The sequence below is a fragment of the Mus caroli genome, unplaced genomic scaffold (genome assembly GCF_978045245.1).
Source record: "Mus caroli unplaced genomic scaffold, Mus_caroli_1 scaffold_8, whole genome shotgun sequence".
Taxonomy (NCBI): Eukaryota; Metazoa; Chordata; class Mammalia; order Rodentia; family Muridae; genus Mus; species Mus caroli.
Window position 1 is genome coordinate 100,310,491 of NW_028227263.1, and position 13,730 is coordinate 100,324,220.

Here is a 13,730-nt window from a genome sequence, read left to right on the forward strand (position 1 = left end):
CGATCTCTCGCCCGACTTCGCACCGCAGACCAGCGGCCCCGGAAATGACGCGCGGGAAGCGGAAGCACAGCGTGCCGGCTTCCTGCTTCGCAGGGGCGGGGCGGCGGCGGCGGCGGCGATTGTCTGGCGGCCTGGGGCGGCCCCGTGGCGCCTACCCTCTGCCTGTGGGGACGGAGGAGCGCGCCATGGCGGTGTCGGAGAGTCAGCTGAAGAAGATGATGTCCAAGGTGAGCCCGCGCCCTACGGGGCGGCCCCGCGGGCTGGGCTAGGCCGCCTTCCCTCTGCAGAGCGGCCCTTCCCGCCTTCGCCTCCATAAACAAAAGCGGGGTCGTGCCTGGCGCGGCCGCTGCTGTCCGCTCGGCGCTGCTGACGGTCCCGCCGGCCGGAGCCCGGCCCTGCTCAGAACCAGTCCCCGCGCGCCTTTCCCCGGCCCAACCCGGCACACCCCACCGGAGCTCGGGAACTCTTGGTGCAATTGGTTCGCTGAAGTAGAGCAGCCAGAAAATCGAGCTTGGCAGCCCTTCCCCGCTCCAGAAAACTCTGCAGTTGCATTCCATTGTTTGCCTTAACTGTGATTAACGCAGTTGTTTGCTTGTTTACTTTGAGTTGAACTTAAAAATTCTTACTGCTTTACTGGTTGTGGGTTTTTTTTTTTCCTCTCACTTTTTAAAAGGCCTTTTGGATATTTTGCACATTAGCTACTTAGTACTTAATACTGCGCATCGGACTCCAGAATGCCTTGCTTTTTGTAATTTACCAAATTTAATTGGAATGAAATTTATGTAACGTAGTTGAGCCCTAACTCCTTTAGTCATTGAAGTTGACTTTGATGCTCTTATCAGAGCAATAATAGAGATCGTGGGGTTAAGAAGTTTCTAGTTTACCAGGAAACACGAATACGCTGGGCGTGGTGGCACAGGCCTTTAATTCCAGCGCTCTGTATGCAGTTGATGACAGATCAGGACAGATCGTGAGTTCCAGACCAGCCGGGGATACACAGTGAAACCGCATTTCAAAACATAAAATTTTTCTTTTCTTTTTTTTTTTTCTTCTTTTTCTAATCTTTGTAAAACTAGATCTTTTTTAGTAAAGTCATTTCCCTGAGTCCTTGAAGACCAAACCTCTTGTCCCTTGGTTGTCTAACCATTTAATCTTTTAGGCTTCCTTTTTTTTTTTTTTTTTTTTTCCGGTAGTTATCTGTAATGACACAGGGGTCAGGGGGAATGTACGTGGTCCCTGTAAAGGTCGATATAGTAATGTTTACCTTCAAATCATTTGTTTTTCAAAGCCTCAATTAAGCTTTTAGAAGATGTAGCCCATTAACTTCATCTGATTGGGGATCTCTGCCCTTATCGAGACATTCTGGCTCACCCAGAGAGAGACAGACAGTTTTGATGTTTTAACATCGCTTCAGATCATTTTTCTCCTTTGAACATCATCTTATCTCCCATCCTAAACAGACTTTTTGTAGCACCATTTTTGGTTGTGATTTTTACCAATTAAGTATATTTCTACAGTTAGTCTATCGTTCTTTATGCAAATAACTCTCTACTTTGTTCATACCAGTAACCTGTTTTTTACATACAATGTTTTACAATAGAAGATGAGTCACTACTACCTGGGGAGAAGAAAGTGGTCATAATAAAAGTTGTTATTGAGTTTGAAATGGTGCCATACATGTTTATTGGTTGGGAGGCAAAGGGAGGTATATCTCTTGAGTTTGAGGCCAGCATGGTCTTCATAATGAGACCCTGTCTCCAAAACAAACTGCTATTGTTCCATAACTTGTAGGGATCTGACAGTGGGATCCGCTAGACTAAAACCTGTACTTCTGAGCTTAATTACATGGAAGCCACTATCAAAGTCATGGCAATAGCATTGGAAAGTTGATAACAGCTTTGGAAAGTAAAGCGGGAAGAGATGGTGGTGGCAGTGACAGTGCTGAGGCTGTGGGTTTCTTTTGCTTGGTAAGGGGAGAGCTTTGTGAGAAGTCTATTTGACCAGAAACCTGAGCAATGAAGGAAATGAGCTCTGGAACAGTCTGGGGTAAGGACAGTTCTAGGAAGAAGGAAAAACAAGTGCAGAGGCTTGAAGCAGAAGTTCATCAGCAAAAGGCTGGTAGCGAGACTGACTGAGCTACAGGAAGTAGTGCTGTTTGACATTGAGCTCTAGTGATGTGAGAGGTTTTGAGGGGCCTTGCAGGCTGGTGTAAGGATTTGGGGATTTGATTGGATTGTGCTAAGAAACAATTAAGTTTTTGTTTTTTTCAGTTATGTGTATGGAGCCAGATGTAGTGGCACATATCTTTAATAACGGATCTCTGTGAGTTTTCAGGCCAGCCAGGTCTGCATATTGAGGTCCAGGCTGGCCAAGGCTACACAGTGAGATTCTGTTGCCAACAACACACCTCCAATAAAACAAAGAGAAATGTAGGGATATGTGCACATGAGTCCCATACACACACAGGCCAGGGCATTGGATCTCTCTGGATCTAGAATTAGAGCTATTTGTGAACTATCTAATAAGCAAGAGCAGTATGTGCCCTTGACCACCAAGCCATCTCTTTAGCTCCCCCCGCAAACCCCCCCCTTTTTTTTTCTTTGAGAGTCTCCCTCCCTAGACCAGGCTGACTTCTAAGAGAGAGACACCTTACTCTGCCTCTGGTGAGACTAAAGGCTTGATACATAGCACCCAGCCGAGTTGAAACAGGGATACCCTAGATGCTCTACTAAGAATCAGGTTTAAGAGTGGAAGTAGAAGCCGGGCGTGGTGGCGCACGCCTTTAATCCCAGCACTCGGGAGGCAGAGGCAGGCGGATTTCTGAGTTCGAGGCCAGCCTGGTCTACAGAGTGAGTTCCAGGACAGCCAGGGCTATACAGAGAAACCCTGTCTCGAAAAACCAAAAAAAAAAAAAAAGAGTGGAAGTAGAGAAAACCGCTGCTGCAGCTCACTTAGACCATAGTTACAGCTATGGAGGTAGAAGTCAGACTCTGGAGGTAAATGTGTACATACATTCTTTTTTTTAAAGATTTATTTTTAAGTGTGTGTATGTATGTGCATATACACGTGGGTGCCCACAGAAGCCAGAGGAGCGTTGGAGCTCCTGGAGCTGGAGTTACAGGCAGTTCAGAGTCTGCCACTGTGAGTCTTGGGAACTGAATTTGCAAGAGTAACAAGGGCCCTCAGCCACTAAGCCATCTCTTCAGCCCAAGATTCTGGATGTGTTTTGGAGGTAACGCTGAGCAAGACTTGTTGTGAATAGAGCGGGAGATGCTCAGGACAACCTGAAGGTTTGGTACCTGAACAGCAACTAGAGTTAAGATGTGGGAAGAATACAATTGGGAGGGTGATAAAGAGTTTTGTTTCTGATCAGTTTAATGTTCATTAGATACACTGTCAAACTGGTAAATGGATATAGCGTACTCCCTTTTCCCTTACCCATAGGGAATACATTCCAAGACAAAGCAGATAGATTCAACCATATATATATTGTGCTTTTTCCTAGATATGCCTCCCTGTGAGAAAATTTAACTTACCAGTTAATTTCAGTAAGAGGTTAATAATAATATAACAAGATAGAAAAATTATAAAATTAAGATATCCTAATACTATTTCTGGCATTATTCCTCTTGAACTTGAGGCCCACTGAGTAAAGTAGTTCCTTGAACACAAGCACTAGGACAGTCACTCTTAGGCCAGTCAATCACTAACAGGCGGGGTAGCCTATATAGTATGGATATGCTGGGCAAAGAGATGACTCACTTCCTGGGCAGGACAGCAGGACTGAGATGTCATCAAGATGTCATGCTACTTAGAAATGCAGTTTAGCACACCTTTAATCCCAGCACGGGGAGGCAGAGGCAGGTGGATCTTTGGGAGTTCCAGGACAGCCAGGGCTACACAGAGAAACCCTGTCTTGGGGGTCAGGGGAAGAGTAGTGCAATTTAATGTATATGAATTGTTGATTTCTAAAATTCCCTGGTGTTGTGTTTTGTGACAACAAATGTTTATTGGTGAAGGAGAGGGGCATCATTCCTTCCTCATGACTGCCTGCACATAGCTCAGCTCCTCCTTTCTCTCTTCTCGGATATGCCTGCCCATCCTCCTGATGAAGTTGAGTGCTTTTGTCCTTGGATACCTTGAGCAGCTCCATGGCACACTGTTGATTGGGTGCAAAGCTGCAAACCTCCCAGCTCATGTCCCACATGTGCAGTGCTTAGTGAGGCTTCCTTGCTGACGTTCTTTGTCACCTTGTGGCCATGGCTGCTCTCTTTTAAATATTTTAGAATTGAGGCTAACCACGGATCACAGAAACTGCAGAAAGAAGGCACTACTACACATGTCTGCAGTTTATGGGAGAAGTTCAGAATGAAAGTGTTTCAGAAAGATGCACATGTGTGAATTGATGCACTTATGCCAAGGCAAGTGTTTCAGGTCCAGAAGACAATTCACTGACGTCATCTCTCTCCTGCCACGTGGGTTCCAGGGGTCAAACCTGGGTCAGAAGCTTGCTCAGCATGCTCTGTTACTTACTGAGCCATCTTGCCAGCCCTATGTGGAAATCTATAATGTGGGGAGTTTTATTTAACATATTTAAAAATACAAGAGAGAACACTAAAGAAGTGAGGTTAGATGAAGAGAAAGGAGTTAGTCTTGTGGCTCAAAAATAATTGATTCTAGAAGAGAAAGAACAAAAAAGATGGGAAGGAAGTCAAACTTTGAGACTTCAGAAAATGTGGGGTTTGCTTTTTTAGTTTTTTATTAACGTTCATCCAGTTGTATGTGCGAGTGCGCATGCACATGCATGTGGTGCACATGCACATTTGCACATGCAGCAGTGAGCAGGTGGAGGTCAGGGTATAACTTACAGGAGTTTACTCTTCCTGCCACGTGAATCTTGGGAATTGAATTCAGATTTTCAGGCCTTTACCTGCTGAGCCATCTTAGCAATCCATGAACACATTTTAAGAGGGAGAACTCAACTTGGTCAAACACCACTTACAAATAAAATGAAGACGGTATGGTACACCATATAGCAGGCATTGATGACTTTGATAAGCAATTTTAGTGCAGGGGTAGGTATAAAATATATATGCACCCCTTCTTTTGCTGAGACAAAAATTCTAGACACTGCGCTTAAGACCTCTTTTCCCATCACAGAAAATCTTACAAGCTTGCCATTCAAATACATCCAAATCTGATCACATCTAACTGTCTCCACGTAGAGTATCCAAAACTGAAGTAGGCTGGAAGAAGATTGTTCTAGACATTAAACAGTGATGCTGACGGCGTAGGGGTTTCTTCCCAGTGAAGAAGCATGGTCATCTGTAGTGAGCTTGCTAGAGAGAAGGGGGAAGAACATAAATATCTCGAATATCATAACCTTTAGATCCCAAAACTAATTCAAAGGATCATGTGCGTTAAAATAGACCAAGAGAATTAAGTGATCGGCCAATTTGATAGGCTAGATGAACAGGTTTGCAATGAAGGTTAAAGTAGAGATGAGGCTGTCATTATCAGCTAAATACTAGGTTAAAACGGGCTTTCCATATGATTAACATAATTTAGCAATAAAAAACTGTTCCAGCCAGGCATGGTGGCGCACGCCTTTAATCCCAGCACTCGGGAGGCAGAGGCAGGCGGATTTCTGAGTTCGAGGCCAGCCTGGTCTACAAAGTGAGCTCCAGGACAGCCAGTGCTATACAGAGAAACCCTGTCTCGAAAAAACAAACAAACAAAAAAAAACTGTTCCATACTGATGCTTTGCTTTCTGCCTTGTTATTTAGAATCTGTTGGGATAGCTGATTGCTTTTTATGTTTTTGTTTCCCTTGTACTAAAGGAATTGAACATAGGCCTGTGGGTGAGCAAAGTGAGCACTCTACATCTGGGTCATACACACCTTAGCTGCTGACGGCTTTTCCGATTTTTAAGACAAGCCAATTAAGAGCTTTGCATGGATGGGGCATCAGTGTATTATGATCAGTTAGCTCCTGCCAGATGTGCCTAAACCAGTTGCTAATTCTAAAGTAGAGAAGAGAGCATTGGGGTAAGAAACAATAATGGGAGTGATTTGTTTCAAATCGACAGTGAGTACTTCAGTGTGAGAATGAATGAAGCATGGGAAATGCTTTGTTAAAAGGGAGAAAGATGTCAAGCAGTGGTGGCGCACGCCTTTAATCCCAGCCTTGGGAAGCAGAGGCAGGTGGATTTCTGAGTTCGAGGCCAGCCTGGTGTACAGAGTGAGTTACAGGACAGCCAGAGCTATTCAGAGAAATCCTGTCTCGAAAAACAGAGAGACAGACAGACAGGCAGGCAGGCAGACAGCATAGAGTTTGAATAGCCTGTAATTCCCCAGCTTCTCAGGGCTTGAGGCAGAAGATTATTAGTTTTGTTGCCAGATTAGGCAATAAAAGAAAACCCCATTAAAAGCAGTTTTTGGATGGAAACTTTTTTTTTCTTAATGCCTGCATGTATGTCCATGTACCTACCTTGCACTTGCCTGGTGCCTGCAGAGGCCATAAGAGAGTCCTGAAGTTATGGACTGTTAGTTACACCCATGCAGGTGCTGGGATGCCATCCTGGGCCTTCTAGTGGTCTTATCCACTGAGCTGCTTTGGTGGGTCCTTTTAACTTGAAGAAACGCACTAAAATAGTGGTGAGCATCTTCAGTAAGAGTTCACTTAGATTAAGAAAGGCGAGCCTGAGGTCCCCGTAGGCTTTAATGTTAATGATGAGTAGAAGATTCAAGAAAACTGCAGCAAAGAAAATAGCATTTTAAGAAAATACAGCTGGGCGTGGTAGTAGTTCACACTTTTAATCCCAGCACTTGGGAGGTAGGCATGTGGATTTCTGTGAGTTTGAGGACAGCCAGGGCTGTACAGAGAAACCCTGTCTCAAACAGACGAACGAGAAAGGAAAAGAGAAGAAGGAACACGATCCAGTAAAATGGTACACATTGGTTTTAATTAAACTTGTAATTTTTGCTTTTCAGTACAAATACAGAGATCTAACCGTCCGTCAAACTGTCAATGTCATCGCTATGTACAAAGATCTCAAACCTGTATTGGATTCATATGGTAAGTTTATATGACAAAAAGATCTGTCCCTGTGGTTGAGTTTGTTCCTGTGTGTATGTATGAATACATTTTTCATGGTTTCCTTTGCAGTTTGTTGGATTTCCAACTGAAGGATTGAGTTTCCACCTAACAGCTGTCAGGAAACAGGAGAGTATAAGTCTGAAAAAAAAAATGGATCTGTTGAGTGCTTCCAAGTCTTAAAAAGCACCGCTTTGATACAGTAGTGCACAGAGTTAGGCTGGGGATATTTGTTCTTCTGTACTGGGGGGTTAGTCCCAGAGTCTCATGCATGCTGTACATCCAGCCCATAGAGGGAATTATTTTTTTAATATACTAATTTTTTTTAAAGATTTATTTATTTTATGTATGTGAGTACACTGTAGCTGTCTTCAGACACATCAGAAGAGAGCATCAGATCCCATTACAGATGGTAATACAGAGCCACCATGTAGTTGCTGGAATTGAACTCAGGACCTCTACAAGAGCAGTCAGTGCTCTTAACTGCTGAGCCATCTCTCCAGCACCCCCATAGGAGGAATTTTAAAGATAATTTAGTTTGTCATTTTCCAAAGCCTTTCTGAGAGAGTCAGACAGTCACACAGAGATACTGCATGCTGCTGCAGGCATGTGCAGGTCAGAGAACAACCTTCCATAAGAATCTATTCTCCTTTCATTGTGTCAGTTATAGGGACTGAACTCAGGTCATCAGGCTGACCTTACCCAGTGAGCCATCTTGCCAGGCCATTTAACAGAGTTATGAAGAAGGTTGCCAAGAGCAGCTGAGGGGGGAGGTAAAAGGCAACATTCTGTGCTTACGTTTTAACAGTTACAGATTAAACACATATCCTGGAATCATGAGCCTGGGATCTCAGCTACTCAAGAAGCTGCTGGAACAGGAGGATTACTTCAACCCTAGAGGTCTAGGCTAGCCTGGGCAATAGTCTGTCAGTCGGTCTGCCTGCTTTTCTCTGTCTTTCTCTGTGTCTGTCTCCCTCCCCTAACATCTCTATAAGAGAGTTTTGGGTTTGTTGGGGGGAGGAAGGGGTTGTATTTATTTTGGGGTTTATTTTTTTGTTTGATTGATTGGTTGGTTTTTTTTTTTTTTTTTTTTTTTTTTTGAGGCAGTGTCTCTCTATAGCCTTGAATGTCCTAGAACTCGATCTGTAGACTGGCTGGCCTTGAACTCACAAGGATCCATCTGCTTCTGTCTCCCAAGTGCTGGAATTAAAGACAAGTGCCACCACTGTCCAGCTAAGACAGATTTTTAAAACCAAGTTTCATTGCAGCAGAATGTCTTAGCTGAGAGGAATGCGGTGCTGACTTGCCTAGGTTCTTAGCTATGGATACTCAGCTCCCCCTTCCCCCATAGCATCTCTATGCTCAGGAGCACATCACAGGACTACTGAGAATTAACTGTCCCTTTCATTTTGTAAATCTTGGAAGTCTTTTTTAATATTGGTCTTTAGTTTTAGTTGCCAATTTGTCTTTATACTGAGACAAAATTGTAACTTAAGAAATAACATCTGCATCTGGAGAGATGGGTCAGCGATTAAGAGCACATACTGATGTTCCAGGGCATCTGGTGCCCTCTTCTACCCTCCATGAGTGCATGCATACATGATCCACTTATATACGTGCAAGCAGAACACACACGAACACATAAAGTAAAAACAAATACACGTTGAAAGAGAAGGTGTCTGTATTTAACTGTGGAGACATTTCTATTTTCAGTACTGAGGTTTGATACCACCTTGGGTGGAGAATGACAGTGAGGATGTATGTAGATGAGGATGGCCTTGAACTTCCAATTCCCTTATAGCTAGGACTATAGATTGTGCCACCATGCTCAGTTTACGAAGTGCTGAGATGAGACCCAAGGCTTCAAGCATCTCGGCGAGCACTCCACCACCAGCTTGGCCACGGCCCAGGCTGCAGTGCAATGATGGGAAGTTAGCTTTAGTATGGCATCATTTAATAGTGACTTCTTACTCTTTTCAGTGGTACTAGGGATTGAGCCCAGGGTCTTGATTCTAAAGTGTTCCAATGTAGTATACTCACAGTTTGATGGAGATTTTTTTTTTCATTTACTGATATATTTATTCTTAAATTTGTTTAAAACAACTTTATTAGGAATATATTTTTTGCTTAATCATTAGCATCCATCTCAGGTGTAGTGGCCAGAAGCTTCAGAGTGATTTTAATTGTATTTATTTAGGTTTTTTCGAGACAGGGTTTCTCTGTGTAAACCTGGCTGTCCTGGAACTCACTGTTTAGACCAGGCTGGCCTCAAACTCAGAGATCTGCCTGTCTCTGCCTCCCAGTGCTGAGATAAAGGCTCGGGTGATTTTTAAATGAGCTTAAAACCATGCTGCTTGCAGACTGAAAGCTTGTTATGTGGAAATGCAGTACTCAGATCCATCTTTACAGGCAGCTCAAAGCTTTTAAACTAAGGGAGTCACTGAAGGAGTCTTTGATACTGAACACTAAGTTAGCCTCATTCCATAGTTACCTGGTGGTGTGTACAAAAATACTTGTGATTAAGTTTTTGTCTTTTTCCCTTTTAGTTTTTAATGATGGCAGTTCCAGGGAGCTGGTGAACCTCACTGGTACAATCCCAGTGCGTTATCGAGGTAAATAATATATTTGTGTGTTCATGGTATATGTATCTGCAGGCAAGAACATGCTACCAAGGAGTTAAAAGTACAAAGTGTACTTTCTAATGGCCTTCTTGACAACAGGTTTTAACTTCAGTCCTAATTTGACTTTATTTGGCGGCAGCACCTCACAGTTGTTGTTTTTAATTTCTCTGTCAAGATAGAGCAATGTGCAAGTGCCTCACAATTCGGCTGGCACTTAATGTTTCCTGGGCTCATGGCACTGTATTGGATCTTCTGTGTCTGCTAGTTCAGCCTCTCTCATAGTGATTCGTACCTTTCCAACCATGGGAAGCTGTACTGTGCAGTGGTGAGGTGGTGCCTTAGGGACAGAATTAGGCTTGACTCTCTGCTGTGTGGTCTGAATTATGAATTAATAATGCCTAGATTGGGAACTACAGTTCATGGAAGTGATACATACAAAGGCTTGTCACTGCCTGGTGTGCACTAAACAGACCATAAAGAGCACCTGTTATCTCTGGTTAGCATGCTGGTAATGATACTGATTTGGATGACTGGTCTCTGAAGCAGTCAGTGATGAGCGAGTGCTCACTTTCATATTTGGGACGGTTATGTTTATTATTCCTTGTGGCTAGTTAGAACATGTCGCCAGAGAGAGAGGCTGGGACCAGGGGCCGGTACAACCTGCAAAGGTCCTTCCCTAGTGACATAGTCCTGTAACAGGCCCCAGAATATCACCATCAGCTTGGAGTAAGTATTTAGAGCAGTGGTTCTCAACCTTCCTAAAGCTGCAACCCTTTAATACAGTTTGTTGTGGTGACCCCCAACCATAAAGTTATCCTACTTCCTAACTAATTTGGTTACTGTTTTGAATCATAATATAAACATATGAAAAGCAGAATATCTGTGTGTAACCTGGTTGGGAACCGCTGCTTTAGAACATGAGCCTGTGGGGGACATTACACTGCAGTCCTGTGATTGCTGTGCTGTGGAGAGCAGGGCACAAGGAAAGATCACCGAGATCATGACACTTGTCAGTCGTTTGTGCCTCACATGGTCCTGGAGAAAAAGCAGTTAACGGAGAGCACCTGTGTTGACCTGAAACTCAATTACTAGCTCCACGGTTGTGTCCTCAGAATGTGCTCTGCTGAGGGATGCAGGCTGTGGAAGCGTACATAAATACTGACTTCATCTAAAGGGATCCCCCTTTTCCCTCAGCCATTCTTTGTGACTCATAAAATTGGGTCCAAATTATTGTGGGAGATTCTTGTTTTTTTTTTTTAAAAAAAAATAGGGAATTCACAATGTTGGTAATAAACCTCAGGCTTTGTGTATTAGAGTTACATATTGTAGATGTGTTTGGGGGCCGAGAAAGAAAAATCACAAGTCCTTAGTATCTGATTTCTTTAGGTGAAACATGCTTTTGCCGAAACTAATCAGCAAACATTAAGTTGGACGATCCAAAAGCGTGTTGTCCGCAGCGAGCAGTCGTCACTTTCACTTTCTGTGTGGCTTACGTGCCAAAGCTCCAAGAAGCATCTTGAATTAAAAATAGCCCTAGTGGCAGTCATGGTGCTGTGTGTTGCTCTCAGCCTTGTGTGTTACACTCGTGAAAAATAATAGAAGTAGAGTAATTGAGGTTTCTTCTTCTCTCTTAGGTAATATATATAATATTCCAATATGCCTGTGGCTGCTGGACACATACCCATATAACCCCCCTATCTGTTTTGTTAAGCCTACTAGTTCAATGACTATTAAAACAGGAAAGCATGTGGATGCAAATGGGAAAATCTACCTACCTTATCTACATGACTGGAAACATGTAAGTATTATGTGACTATGAAGTGATTGCATGTATGTTCTGCTCACTAGCTTCTCTCTTCAGTTTACACTCAAGCAAGATTCTAAGGTAGGTAAGTTCAGACGGTGGACTAATCACTGACTGAGTCTCTTGTTTATTCCTTTGTTTATTGGTGATTTTGTTTGTTTGTTTGTTTGTTTAGGTGTCTACCTCAAATTGTGCTGGCCTCAAACTTGTAGTGATCAATTCTCCCTCAGCTTCCCAGGATGACAGACATGAGCTGTAATACTATCCAGCTGAAAGATTCTGTTAAAGACTCCATAGTGCTCACTCACCACTTTATATACTTGAATATAAACTTAGACAAAGTTCAGAGGTAGACTCTTACTTTTTAAAACAGGGGACACTGATGGGATATGTTTGGGAACTCAAATCTTATCCTTCAAAGCATTGCTATCAAGAGTAACAGTTGGGAACTTGTGTCTCTGCCTCTAATAGTGTAACTGGCAGAGCAGCATTTATGCTACAAACAACCAGAAGCCTGTATTGTATTGGTGTTCTCTAGAGGAACAAAATCAATACAATGAATATGTTACAAAGGAAGGGTTGGTTTTGTTTTTAAAGATTTATTTTTATTTTTTTTGTGTGTGTATGAATGTTTTACCTAAATGTGTATACACACTACATGTATGCCTGGTGTCTTTGGAAGCCAGAAGATGGCATCAGATCCCCTGCAATTAGTGTTGCAGGCAGTTGTTAGCCACCATGTATGTCCTGGGAACTGAACCCAGATCCTCTGCAAAAGTAGCCTGTGCTCTAACTGCTGAGCCACCTCCAGCCCCAGAAAGAGACTTATTAGATTGGTATATGTGCTGGGGTGAGGAGACAGTGGTGGTCTGTACACTGGAGAGGCTGAGGACTCAGTAGCTTCTCAGTCCCATCCTGTGTTAAATGCCTGGAGGAAACCTCGAGATCCAGTAGTTGTCAGTCCACATAAGAAAGCCAAAAAAAGCTGGTGTCCAGTTTCAGAGGAGGTAGCAGCAGCAGTGCTGGCAGAGGGCTAAATATATAGATGTACTCACAAGCAAGTGGAAGATGGGCAGGACAGAACAACAGAGCGCTGCACTCTGACCTCTCTGTGTCTGGGCTGAGATGGGAAGGGTTTGCCTGCTCGTGGAGGGTCTTCCTCCTTAGTTGTCAAGTTTATAACCAGAATTAACCACATTTATTTTGAGAGAGAGAACTCAGAGATAGAATGAACTTGTAAGAGTCTGGCTTTGAGCAGACCCAATCCTTTATATTGTTCACTAGCTCCTGTTACTGGAAGGCTTGTGCCTGCTCTGTATTTCTTCACAAGTTGATACCCAGTATGTAAGATATCAAAAGAGCTATTTATAGGTAAAGAAGATTCAGACGTGTTTCTGTGCTTTCATGTAACCCATGGTCCCATTTGAAAATTGATGTGTTCAGGAAAATAGCTGGGCCAGCCACATGGTTTCATGTGTAAGGACACAGGCCACACAAGCCTGGTGATGTGAGTTTAATTCCTGGAACTCAAGTAAGGATGGAAAGAGAGAACTGATTCCATAGTTATTTCTGACCTCAGCACACACACTGGCAAAAGTGCTCGTGCATACAGATAATAAAAAGCTGAGAGAGTAAAGAAGATTGTCAGAGTTGAAAACTAACAACAGTAATGCCAAACACTTCTATTTTGCTGAGAACTAATTATAGGTGACATGATTTCTTGGGTTTCTCTCCTTTTTAGCCCCGGTCAGAGTTGCTGGAGCTTATTCAAATCATGATTGTGATATTTGGAGAGGAGCCTCCAGTGTTCTCCCGGCCTACTGTTTCTGCATCCTACCCACCATACACAGCAACAGGGCCACCAAATAGTAAGTACACTGAGATCTGACATTAAAACTGGCAGAAACAAAACAAAGCCTTGCAAAACTCTTAAAATAACTTCACTTTGCTTTTTAGCTTGTCAAGTTAGTGGCGTTTTGGGAAGTATTCTGAGACCCCACATCTGCATGTACAGGTTCCTACCAAAGACTGGCCTTTGGGCTTCCATCTGTGGGTAGAAAATCAAAGTGTGGATGTTCTGGATTCTAGAGTGGAAGAGAAGATGCCAAATCGAGCTAGAAGTTTTAAATTATGCATGCCATGGAAAAGCCATATTTGACCACCTGGAAAGATGTAATTTTAAAAGGTAGTCTATGATTCCAGGATCAATG

General features: G+C 43.2%; 1 protein-coding gene across 3 annotated transcripts in view; it reads left to right on the forward strand.

The window, feature by feature from the left end:
- Nucleotides 1-62: 62 nt before the first annotated feature.
- Nucleotides 63-13,730, forward strand: part of Tsg101 (tumor susceptibility 101) — a 31,083-nt gene continuing 17,415 nt past the window's right edge. For 2 of the 3 annotated variants that reach the window (XM_021166906.3, XM_029479763.2), the window contains exons 1-5: nt 63-227; nt 6,993-7,077; nt 9,642-9,707; nt 11,351-11,514; nt 13,262-13,388. In XM_021166906.3, the coding sequence (XP_021022565.1) occupies nt 186-227; nt 6,993-7,077; nt 9,642-9,707; nt 11,351-11,514; nt 13,262-13,388 (484 nt within the window). In that variant the 5' untranslated portion in view covers nt 63-185. Of the gene's footprint in view, nt 228-6,992; nt 7,078-9,641; nt 9,708-11,350; nt 11,515-13,261; nt 13,389-13,730 lie in introns of those variants that run through there. The other variant, XM_021166907.3, reaches the window with a different exon arrangement.